The sequence below is a fragment of the Protopterus annectens genome, chromosome 6.part0, assembly GCF_019279795.1.
Source record: "Protopterus annectens isolate FY-2018-M chromosome 6.part0, PAN1.0, whole genome shotgun sequence".
NCBI lineage: Eukaryota > Metazoa > Chordata > Ceratodontiformes > Protopteridae > Protopterus > Protopterus annectens.
The window spans coordinates 1554382801-1554395300 of record NC_056737.1 but is presented as its reverse complement, the minus strand read 5'-3'; the positions used below and the strand labels follow the sequence as shown (position 1 = coordinate 1554395300).

General features: G+C 37.6%; 1 protein-coding gene across 1 annotated transcript in view; it reads right to left on the bottom strand.

Annotated features, from left to right (window-relative positions):
• The window catches only part of LOC122804002 (protein mono-ADP-ribosyltransferase PARP14-like), a 1683704-nt gene that overhangs the window by 1344316 nt on the left and 326888 nt on the right, over positions 1-12500 (bottom strand). Inside the window, exon 3 of the mRNA XM_044073683.1 lies at positions 822-855. Within this exon, the coding sequence (XP_043929618.1) occupies positions 822-855 (34 nt within the window). The remainder of the gene's footprint in view (positions 1-821; positions 856-12500) is intronic.

Below are 12500 nucleotides of genomic sequence, written 5' to 3'. Positions count from 1 at the left end.
CATGAAGGCTCAATCTTACTAAGGATCTCAGATGGGTTGGCATCAGTCATGCTCCTTTTTAACTCTTTACCTCCTTTTACGCACTATAACCTAAATACTGCATCCAGGCGATCCACATATTCACAAATGCCTGTCTCTAACTCCTATATATCATATTACCAGTATATTCCTCATCTACCAGCCATTTTAAAGTGTAATCAGTACTGACAGTGCCATTTCAGCTTTGTTCCTTCTTACAGCTTGTCCTTTTGTTTAGTCCAGTCTAAATATTGCATACAGATGACCCACATATACCAAAATGTCTGCCTCTGATTCCTTTCAGTCATACTCTCCTCCTCATCCATCAGCCTTGTTAACAGTACACCTAGTTCCGACAGTGTTGGTGCTATTTCAGTTTTTCAGTGCAAAGTGAAAGTTTTTTTTCACTAATAACATTATTAAGGATACTAAGTATCAATCACAAAAGCTCTGTCCTTGAACCATATCTTGAACCTAAAAAATATAACTGTTCTATGTGATGTATAGTTACACCCAAACACTGATTGCATTTGCTGCATGGTATTTTTTAAGAATTCCTGCAGTTTATGACACACCCATGAAATATACAGCTAGTCCACTTAGGAAGTTTTAATTTACCTTTTTTTTAATAATTATCAATATATCAGAGTTACATTTTGAAATTACATTTATTTCTGATTATTTCAAAATATGCTTTGCAGCAAAATCAATAGTGCAATGCTATTGTTACACAGATTTCACAATGTCATAGTACAGATCAATAAGTGCAAATGAATTGCTTGAGTCAGAAGTTTGAAACTCACCTTTTTCTAGGGATTTGCTTTCAGATACTTGTTCCTAAAAATGGGAAAAAAGTGATATCAGTTCCTTAAGACACACCAGTAATGCCATTTTACAAAATATTACCTACTCATGTAGATCTGCATTAAATACTTATTTTTCAGTAGTATGACAATTTCTTCTCCATGTCCACTATAACATGTTGCGTAATCATCCCCTTTCATTACTACAGACAGGACATCACCACAGTGATATCATATTCTTTCACTAAAAAATAAATAAATAAATAAATAAATAAAATAAAAAATAAATTAAAAAAAAGAGAAGAAAAAAATTATATCCTGGCTTCATGGCACAGAAATATGGAGTCCTGAATGTGATCCAGGAGACTAGGGTTTGATTAGTGGCCCAAACATCTGAAGGTAAGAAAGAGTGAAAGACATGGCCAACTCACCTCTCAGTGGGGCTGAAAGGTAGTGAGAGTTACATGCACTCACAGGACCAAAGATCAGGTGTACTTTCACTAGTAGGGAAACCACCTACCATGCTTCAGGGGGAGGGTGGGGCTGCTGGAATGGAATTGCCTACTGCAAAAGTGGGGGACATCCTTTGCAGTCATACCACTGCACATCTCCACCCCTACACTACACCGAGTACACATAGGGAGATTCCTGCTGCAAAAATAATAAAATATACATCACAAATTACCCTTGATGGCTTTCTTAATGATGATCCTTCCCATTCCATTATCCCCCTGGTGATGGAGAATGTAAGGGCTGATTGGTCTGAGGGGGCTGATGATCAACAAAAAACAGAGGCAAAGTGAACCAAAAAAATCTAAAGTTGCTATGTCTGCACTTATCAATGTGCACTTTCTAAATGCTACAATCAAGGGGGAAATACATGCAGGCATGATGCAAGCAGTGCAGCACTGACAGGTTTTGTCATGAAATCTCAAAACTGTGGTCAACACTTCATTACTGATCCTTGCAGTGTCACATTCACTAAGTCACTGGTGCTCTCTCTCCTGGCTATTACATAATAAAGACTATATTAGTCATTAACCTAAATGGGGTGGCTTCCAGGCATCTTCTTTCCTGCTGCTCATAAGACTCAGGTTTTCAAGAAAAAATGTACAGACAGGGCTTACAACATTATGATACTCAAACCTTCATGACAACATGCTTAATTATCTTTGGATTTAATGATATTGCAGAAAAAAGAAGGAAAAGGACCATATTTCCAAAAGCTGCAGTACTATTCAATGATCTGAAATAACAGCTAGTCCATAAGGATACTTAGGCATACAGCCTTGCTGCTGGTGTTGACAAGGTGCATTGCTAACGCTGCAGTTTTCACATTACCTATGTCCATTATTCCTCATACCCTGCCCTTTCCCAAACCCAGACACCCCTGAAACATAAGAATCTGCTCATTTATTGCCCCTCTTAACTGCTGGATAGTGAGAAGATCACCACTACACTGGATCACTTTTCTCTCTCCCTAAGTATAACGTTACTGTGTGGGTTCCACATCTTTCTTACCATTCCCTCTTATTATTCCTCTTGCAAAAGATAATTGTACTTATACACACCAGTTCCTTTTTATGTGTTCTTATTCCCCTTACAAGTGATAAGAGTCATACCAAATGCTCAGTGGTCCCTCCTCCATGAAGACTCACCAGCATAAACATGCAATGTATTCATTAGCTTTTTAAGATATTTAATGCTTCGAGCCAGTGCCACAATTTAAAGTGCACAAGCAAGTACTGTGACGTTTGAAACATATGGTGACGAAGCTGGCTACATGTAGCTGATGTCTATCTCTTCATCTAAGCCCTCCTGAATATCCCAAATGCAGTAAGATGTCAGAAGTAACTGAAGATAAGTTCTCTGGCATTTGAGAGATGATTTAGCTGCTGCCATCTAGAAATATCCTTTCTTCAGTGTTAAGTTAAACTCGAAATTGTATAAACAAAGTCTATTCCCCAACTACAAGCAAAACATCTCAGAAGCCTGGAAAGATGTAGTGTGCTACATTTTTGCAAAGTGCAGACCTGCAGCTCTAAACGTTTACAGTACATTTAAGTTTCAATAAGGAGGACAGGATATCAAGTGATGGTACAAAAGCTTCAAAATTACTTGGAGCCAGAGTTCCTATACAGTGGCAGCAATTTAAGTAGTTAAAACAGAGCTCTGAGCAGTGAACAGTTGAAATTAGTAAAAGCCTGCAAACTACTGTAAAGATTCAATCTTACTAAGGATTCCAGTTTTCAGCTGAAGATTCTATGACTTCCAGAAGGTCAACAAGGAAAAGAAAAATAAAGTAAACAGACAATAATTATGAAAGCTAAGAAGGAAACAAAGCAGTGTGGGGATCAGAACTGGAAAAAGCAGATGGTAATGGCAACAGAAGGAGAATACTCACCCAACAGACAAAAAATGACCAGATGCATTCTGAGATTTTCAAGAAAAGTGGATCTCTTTTAGAATACACAGAGACAAATAATAGAAGGCTGCAGGTAACAAAAGAGGATTAATCTGGCATTTAGAGGAAATAGTGCATATGCAAACTTCTGAAAAGTAAATGAAAGAAAAATGGTAGAAAAACATTTAAAATATGAATAAATGGCACACAAACTGTATGAACTTGAGGTTACATCACACAGAGACAAGATGAAGTTTACAGCAGTTCCAGAACAATCTGAAGGGAAGGATTGTAAATAGTTTTATGAAGCATGTGGGTCTGTACTTACCTAACGATGACATTAAAATACAGGAAGCACATACAGTAAATGGCCCCTATGTGAAACTAAGAAAGCAACCAATACCTACACTAATTAAACAGCACACATCAGGTAAAAGAGGAGATACTGTCTATTTCACAGACGAAGTGAACAATCTTAAAGGCTTGAGACACAAGGGTTTATGCGGATAACAGCTTTTCATTACTAACAGAATCTAACAGAAATGCTTTTCTTCCTTCCATAAGACTCTGCAAAAAATGACTTTGTTTTAAGTTAATGTATCCTGTTCTACTTTAAGTCTTCTATCTAAACAGATGAAAAACCTACAAAGACTCTAGACAGGCACAAGATGAAAAGATAGACAAAAACAAAAGTTGGAGGCAGGAAAAGGTGGTGAGGGCACAAGCAACCAGTAAACATGTGCAGAAAAGCCCATGATGAGTACTTTGAGGGAGAGACTTCCTGCAAAGTCCATCCCTGTTTTCCAAAAGAAAATGATGAAAAGAAAATGAAGATGAAATAGTTTTCAAAAAATGTTGAAGACTCCATAAAAAATGCAGTGGGATCTTCAAATGAGGATACTGCTTTAAAAAAGATAAATGTTTATATTACAAAAAATGTGACAGTCTTAAAATGTGAAGCATTCTGAATTACACTTTAAAATCATTGAAATCAGCAAGTACTAGATGAAATTTTAATTAAAAATTAAAGTTTATATTTAACTTATTGGGGGAAACTATACTGCATGCTGTCTGACTAAAATCCCTGTTTTCAAACTACATACTGTTTTTATCTTGTTTTTTTTTTCTACTAAAGATACAACATCAATGCATAAGGGAAGGGAAGAGAAGTAAATGACTGATAAATCAAAATGAAATGAATGTATTATATGATAAAAACAATGGATAATATTCTATACAATTAGTTCTGGTAATGCATGTGTTCGGACTGCAAAATGAATAAGTAAGTGGACTGAAAAGAGGATAGATATCAAGAATCACAAAACTAATGCACTGGAAACACTGACTGGAGGAAAGTTGTTGAATGAAGGTCATTGGTAGAACTAAAACGTCAAACTTGCACACTGGAAAATATTTCAGAATCACTGTTATCTGTAGCTACCACTGAACAAATAATTACTGCATTTCATTCCTCGTCTTATTTGTCCAGACTAGCATGTCTCCAGTTCTCTTAAAAGGTAATTCACCTTCCTTGATCATTTATTTTGCAAGAGGGTGGAATTGCTATGTCTGGATAATAAAGCTTGATGTTTTAAAACATCTGCTGTACCTGAAGTATTTAATGGCTATTTAGCAGCACAAAGAGAGAGGGGCAACTTTATAAATAAAATAATGCAGACAAGAAAATAAACAGATAATGATGATGATAATAAAAATAACAATACTCATTTGTTAACCAGGTAGGCCCACTGGATATGCAGTCCTTTTTAAAAAACATTTGCTCAAAGTCTGACAGAAGGTGCATGAGGCCTGAGAGAATCAAACCTGGTACCGCAGGAACTACAGTTCACAACCCTAAATTCTGTGACAACTGCCTAATTAAGATAACAGATTATAAAAGAGTTGTTATTCTGTCCAACTGCATCTGAATAATAGAAACATTGGAAAAAGCTTTATTTGGCCGTTTGTATAAACTATGGCTTTGCAAAACATGTACATACTTAATATGTTGTTTACTTTTTGAGAAGGGTGAGGTAAGAAAAGCTTGCGTGTTTTAAAAAGAGATCATGTTCATCTGAGACAATACTACAGAAAGATATATGGGCACACAACGTGATGAAAACAGACTAAGTAGGGCCATTTTATAGAAAAAAATACTATAAGTGAGGTACTGTAAAATATGCTATCTACTATGCCACAATTTGATTAATTTGTTGGGAATACAAATGGGTTTGTAGATTTAATAAAAAGGTACTGACCTGTATTAACAATAGCAATGTCCAATTAATAATGTTACGGAAAACACACTTGAATCACAGACAACATGAAACCTGTGCAAAGAACATGGTATGGAGGAGTTCTTTGATGGAAAAAAGAAGAGTGAAAGAAAGGCGTCTTAATATTAATTAAAAAGAGTACAAGAAAAAGATTGCGGAACAAGTGAAAGATGGGAAGTTAAGATGTATAGTGAGGAAAGGATGTTGGCAGGGTGCAAAAATTACACTAGCTACACTATACATTCCACCAAAAGTAGTGAGATAAGATATAAAGGACATTTTCGGAGAAGATATGGCCTTTTTTCAAGGATGTATGACAGTAGCAGGAGACTGGAACATTACAGGAAATACGGAAGATGTTTCTGGAGAGCCAATATACCAGAGACTACAAGGTGAAAGTAGAAACTTACAGAAATATATGCACACATTTGTGACTATTGATGTAATAAAAATACAGTAGAAGAAGTTAAATATAGACATTTTCAGTAAATTACGGTTCCTAGGCAAGATAAGATAGATGTCATATATCAAAATAATACTGTAACATGGTCAAAACCATAAAAACACATCCGTAAACAGTGCCAGGCCATAAATTTATACAAATTAAGTTTTATTAGCAAATAAAAGTATATTGTGACAAACACTGTCATTTTCAACTAGTTTTCTGAAAAGGAAGCCGTTTAATGACTGGTTGGATCAAACTTTAACTGAAATGTTATTAGACCACAACCTAAGCAGTAAAGACCTGTGAAAAAACAGGGATAACTATAAACTATAGAAAGAAATGAAGTCACAATGAAAGCAACTAGGATATGTAGACAAATTACCTCTCTAGACGGCTATAAAATAAGAGATGTTTACACAAGCAAAGAAAAAAAAATGTGGCACAGAGAAAGTTGAAGAGCAACTGAAAGAAACTAGAATGACTGTGCACGAATACTTAGAAAACCTGAATGAATATAAAGCAATTACTTCAAAACAAACTAGTTTTTGATAATAACCATAGAGAAACCAAATTGTTGGCTAAAAGTCTGAGCCAATAAAAGGTAAAAGCATAATAACTAAAATCAGGAATTAAGAGAATAGCAAGGCAGAAGGACAAATTATGAAACCAATATTGAAGAACTGCACCCAGAAATTGGAATAAAGCATATGTTTTCCAGCATTACTAATGCCTCTGTATCAAACTATATAGTTATTATTTTCTAATTTGTTGAACTCCAAAATGGCCTTAAAGGGAACTTCCATGATGCATGACTTTGTTCACAGTCAATGCTTTCACCTTCCCGGTGTCACTTTAGAGGAACAGAGAAAGAAAATCCTGCTTTTCTGCTGTGAGAAACATTTCTGCAGTTTGTTTCTAAGTAGTATGGATATTTGTGGCATTGCCCATATTCACGCTTGTATTTGGGCCTAGTGTTTGTGGAGGCTGTGTGTCTGAGCAAATATTCGGGGACATCTTGGTTTAGCCAAAGTCATAAGGCATTTCAGTGAGAAAGAATTGTTTAAGGTCACTGGCTGACTGAGGTCACCTGGACTACGGCTTAGACTAAGCACCTCATTGGTTCTTTTGAGCTTTTTCTCTTAAAAGTTGTCTCAGGTTTCAACTTTCTGTTAACTAAGAAGTTAGGTTGTGAGTGTTTCTGCCATTTCACACTGAGCTAATTGAAGGAAGGACACTGAGCAAACTCGGAACTATAATATATAACATTAAGTATCCTGTTTTTTTGCTTATTTTGTTCTTTATTTCTTTGTTATTTATAGCACTTTGTGTACTGTATATTTTTCTAGCTAGTTTCACTGTGTGTGAGGTATTAACTGGAAATTGTCCACTTTTATTACGCATCTGTTGGGTTGTTTGTTTCTGATAACTTGTTGCAGTTAAACACTTTCTCTAGAGGCTCCTTTAGCTGTTTAAAACTTTCATTTAAAGGCTCACTGCTGCTTTTCTGCTGTGAGAAACATTTCTGCAGTTTGTTTCTAAGTAGTGTGGATATCTGTAGCATTGTCCATATTCAGGCTTGTATTTGGGCCTAGTGTTTGTGGAGACTGTGTGTCTGAGCACATATTCAGGGACATCTTGGTTTAGCCAAAGCCATCAGGCATTTCAGTGAGAGAGAATTGTTTAAGGTCATTGACTGACTGAGGTCACCTGGACTACAGCTTAGACTAAGCACCTCATTGGTTCTTTTGAGCTTTTTTCCTTAAAAGTTGTCTCAGGTTTCAACTTTCTGTTAGCTAAGAAGTTAAGTTGTGAGTGTTTCTGCCATTTCACACTGAGCTAATCAAGGGAAGGACACTGAGCAAACTCGGAACTATAATATATAACATTAAGTATACTTTTTTTTGCTTATTTTGTTTTTTATTTCTTTGTTATTTATAGAACTTTGTGTACTGTATATTTTTCTAGCTAGTTTCACTGTGTGTGAGGTATTAACTGGAAATTGTCCACTTTTATTAAGCATCTGTTGGGTTGTTTGTTTCTGATAACTTGTTGCAGTTAAACACTTTCTCTAGAGACTCCTTTAGCTGTTTAAAACTTTCATTTAAAGGCTCACTGCTGCTTTTCTGCTGTGAGAAACATTTCTGCAGTTTGTTTCTAAGCAGTGTGGATATTTGTAGCATTGTCCATATTCAGGCTTGTATTTGGGCCTAGTGTTTGTGGAGGCTGTGTGTCTGAGCACATATTCAGGGACATCTTGGTTTAGCCAAAGCCATCAGGCATTTTAGTGAGAGAGAATTGTTTAAGGTCATTGGCTGACTGAGGTCACCTGGATTAAAGCTTAGACTAAGCACCTCATTGGTTCTTTTGAGCTTTTTTTCTTAAAAGTTGTCTCACGTTTCAACTTTCTGTTACCTAAGAAGTTAAGTTGTGAGTGTTTCTGCCATTTCACACTGAGCTAATCGAAGGAAGAACACTGAGCAAACTCGGAACTATAATATATAACATTAAGTATCCTGCTTTTTGCTTATTTTGTTCTTTATTTCTTTGTTATTTATAGCACTTTGTGTACTGTATATTTTTCTAGCTAGTTTCACTGTGTGTGAGGTATTAACTGGAAATTGTCCACTTTTATTAAGCATCTGTTGGGTTGTTTGTTTCTGATAACTTGTTGCAGTTAAACACTTTCTCTAGAGGCTCCTTTAGCTGTTTAAAACTTTCATTTAAAGGCTCACTGCTGCTTTTCTGCTGTGAGAAACATTTCTGCAGTTTGTTTCTAAGTAGTGTGGATATTTGTAGCATTGTCCATATTCAGGCTTGTATTTGGGCCTAATGTTTGTGGAGGCTGTGTGTCTGAGCACATATTCAGGGACATCTTGGTTTAGCCAAAGCCATCAGGCATTTCAGTGAGAGAGAATTGTTTAAGGTCATTGGCTAACTGAGGTCACCTGGATTAAAGCTTAGACTAAGCACCTCATTGGTTCTTTTGAGCTTTTTTTCTTAAAAGTTGTCTCAGGTTTCAACTTTCTGTTACCTAAGAAGTTAAGTTGTGAATGTTTCTGCCATTTCACACTGAGCTAATTGAAGGAAGAACACTGAGCAAACTCGGAACTATAATATATAACATTAAGTATCCTGTTTTTTTGCTTATTTTGTTCCTTATTTCTTTGTTATTTATAGCACTTTGTGTCCTGTATATTTTGCTAGCTGGTTTCACTGTGTTTGAGTTATTAACTGGAAATTGTCCACTTTTATTAAGCATCTGTTGGGGGGGTTTGTTTCTGATAACTTTTTGCAGTTAAACACTTTCTCTAGAGACCCCTTTACCTGTTTAAAACTTTCATTTAAAGGGTCACTGCTGCTTTTCTGCTGTGAGAAACATTTCTGCAGTTTGTTTCTAAGCAGTGTGGATATTTGTAGCATTGTCCATATTCAGGCTTGTATTTGGGCCTAGTGTTTGTGGAGGCTGTGTGTCTGAGCACATATTCAGGGACATCTTGGTTTAGCCAAAGCCATCAGGCATTTGAGTGAGAGAGAGAATTGTTTAAGGTCATTGGCTGACTGAGGTCACCTGGATTAAAGCTTAGACTAAGCACCTCATTGGTTCTTTTGAGCTTTTTTTCTTAAAAGTTGTCTCACGTTTCAACTTTCTGTTACCTAAGAAGTTAAGTTGTGAGTGTTTCTGCCATTTCACACTGAGCTAATCGAAGGAAGAACACTGAGCAAACTCGGAACTATAATATATAACATTAAGTATCCTGCTTTTTGCTTATTTTGTTCTTTATTTCTTTGTTATTTATAGCACTTTGTGTACTGTATATTTTTCTAGCTAGTTTCACTGTGTGTGAGGTATTAACTGGAAATTGTCCACTTTTATTAAGCATCTGTTGGGTTGTTTGTTTCTGATAACTTGTTGCAGTTAAACACTTTCTCTAGAGGCTCCTTTAGCTGTTTAAAACTTTCATTTAAAGGCTCACTGCTGCTTTTCTGCTGTGAGAAACATTTCTGCAGTTTGTTTCTAAGTAGTGTGGATATTTGTAGCATTGTCCATATTCAGGCTTGTATTTGGGCCTAATGTTTGTGGAGGCTGTGTGTCTGAGCACATATTCAGGGACATCTTGGTTTAGCCAAAGCCATCAGGCATTTCAGTGAGAGAGAATTGTTTAAGGTCATTGGCTGACTGAGGTCACCTGAACTCCAGCTTAGACTAAGCACCTCATTGGTTCTTTTGTGCTTTTGTTCTTAAAAGTTGTCTCAGGTTTCAACTTTCTGTTACCTAAGAAGTTAAGTTGTGATTGTTTCTGCCATTTCACACTGAGCTAATTGAAGGAAGAACACTGAGCAAACTCGGAACTATAATATATAACATTAAGTATCCTTTTTTGCTTATTTTGTTCATTATTTCTTTGTTATTTATTGCACTTTGTGTACTGTATATTTTTCTAGCTAGTTTCACTGTGTGTGAGGCATTAACTGGAAATTGTCCACTTTTATTAAGCATCTCTTGGTGGTTTTGCAGTTGCCCGCCCCTAGTGTAAATCTGATCTGGGTCCCTCCTCCCAGTCTAGTGTCATTACCTCATTCTACCCAATACAGGGAGAACATTTGAAAAGGCCAATCAGCTTAGTTTCTGCTACTCCTTTCTCTCTTTTCACTAACAAAAAAAAAAATTTCTAAGCTTGTTTACTGCCTTTCCTGTGGGTAGTCTAGCCTGGATATAGATTTGCTGTGTCCAGGACTATTTATAGGCTTCTAGGCCCCCAAGCCTTTCTGTGTTGGAGAGAAGCCTTTCTGTGTTGGAGAGAAGCCTTCTAGCTTAATTTTGTTTCTTAGAACTAGCCAGTTTTTTGTTTCAGCACTCAAGTCTGTTTCTTTGAGCTCAGCACTTGTTCAGAACTTACTGTAAGCACTAAATAAGCTACAAATTACTACAGCACTCAATTTTCCCCACTGTCTAGAGGAAAACAGTTTCTAGTACTTAACAAATAAGCACATATCCAGGCATGTCTAAGGGTCAGCTCCCGATGTTTTCTCCTGTCTACCTGATGAATCTGGGCATCTTGGGGTAATGCAGTAATTGCCTCATGTACACAGACAACCCTCTCCTCCTACCACCCAACACTACAACCTGTGAGAGATGCACTTATATAGCCAAACTGGAAGCAAAGCTTTCTTCACCCAAGACTGGACTAGACAGTCAAGAGGAGAAGGTAAACACTTGCACCACACCACACAGCACATAGTCCCTCAAAACCTACACCACCAAAACACACACATAGAAACACAAAACACACACCTACATTCTTGGAGGCTCTCAGTAAAAACCTGCCTAAGCAACAGGGACCTCCAAAGTAGAAACACAAGCAACCTCCAACCCCAACACAACCCAAATGACACATAGCCCACAAACTCAGTGTGCCACTCAACCACAGCCCATAAGGCATAACAACATACCCAGCACTCTAGTCATAGGTAACTCTATAGTCAGGCACGCTGATGTTCCACTCACCAGGCTAAACAAGGAGAAAGTTACTGTCAACTGCCTGTCGGGTGCCAGGATCCGCCACATAATGCATGCACTCAGGTCACTCCACAACAAGTACAAATATGACTGTCATTGTCCATGTTGGTGTGAATGACCTGAGACGTACCTCCTTGGACTACATGAAAAGGGACATGGAGGAGCTGTCCGATCTTGTAGCCCAGGCAGGTATGAACCTAGCCCTGAGTAGCATCCTGCCATCGCCCAGAATGATACCACAGTACAAGGACAAAATGATTGACTTCAACAATTGTCTAAGCTTCTGGTGTCATTCTAAGGGGATCCAGTATCTGTCTGCCTGGGATGACATGATCAACAAGCCACAATGCCTTGCCAGAGATGGCCTGCACCTGTCGCCCCTGGGATTCCGGATATTGGCTAAGGTTCTAGCCACCCCTATAGTGCCTTTTTTAGGCAAGGTTCAAATGACAAATTCACCACCCTAACAGGTACAGGCAAGAAGAATCTGAGGGTATTGCTACTCAATACTAGAAGTCTAAACCTTAAAATGCACTCTCTCGAGGCACTCCTTAAAATGGAGAACATCGACATCTGTGCAGTGACAGAGACCTGGTTCAAGGCTCCAGAGAGTACCCCTGCATTACCAGACTATAATTCATACCACACCTTTCGGCCATCTAACCTGGACCAAAACACTAAAGGCGGAGGCGTGTCCATATTCATTAAGGATATCCACACCTCCAGGCTAGTTGCTCAGCATAATGCATCCGAGATTATCCAAATGCAGCTAACTCTGGGCAAGACCGCAAACCAAATTGTAGCTTGCTACAGATCCCCCACAATGCCCCAGGATTCCCACTCCTCATTTCTTAATACACTGGAAAATATTAGGGTACAACCTAACACACTAATAATGGGTGATTTCAACTACCCTACCATTAACTGGGAAAACTACTCATGTACCAACTCTTGTGCTCAAAATTTTCTGGAATTCATAAATTCCAGTGCCATGGATCAACTTATCCACACCCCCACCCGGGGCAGCAATATCCTA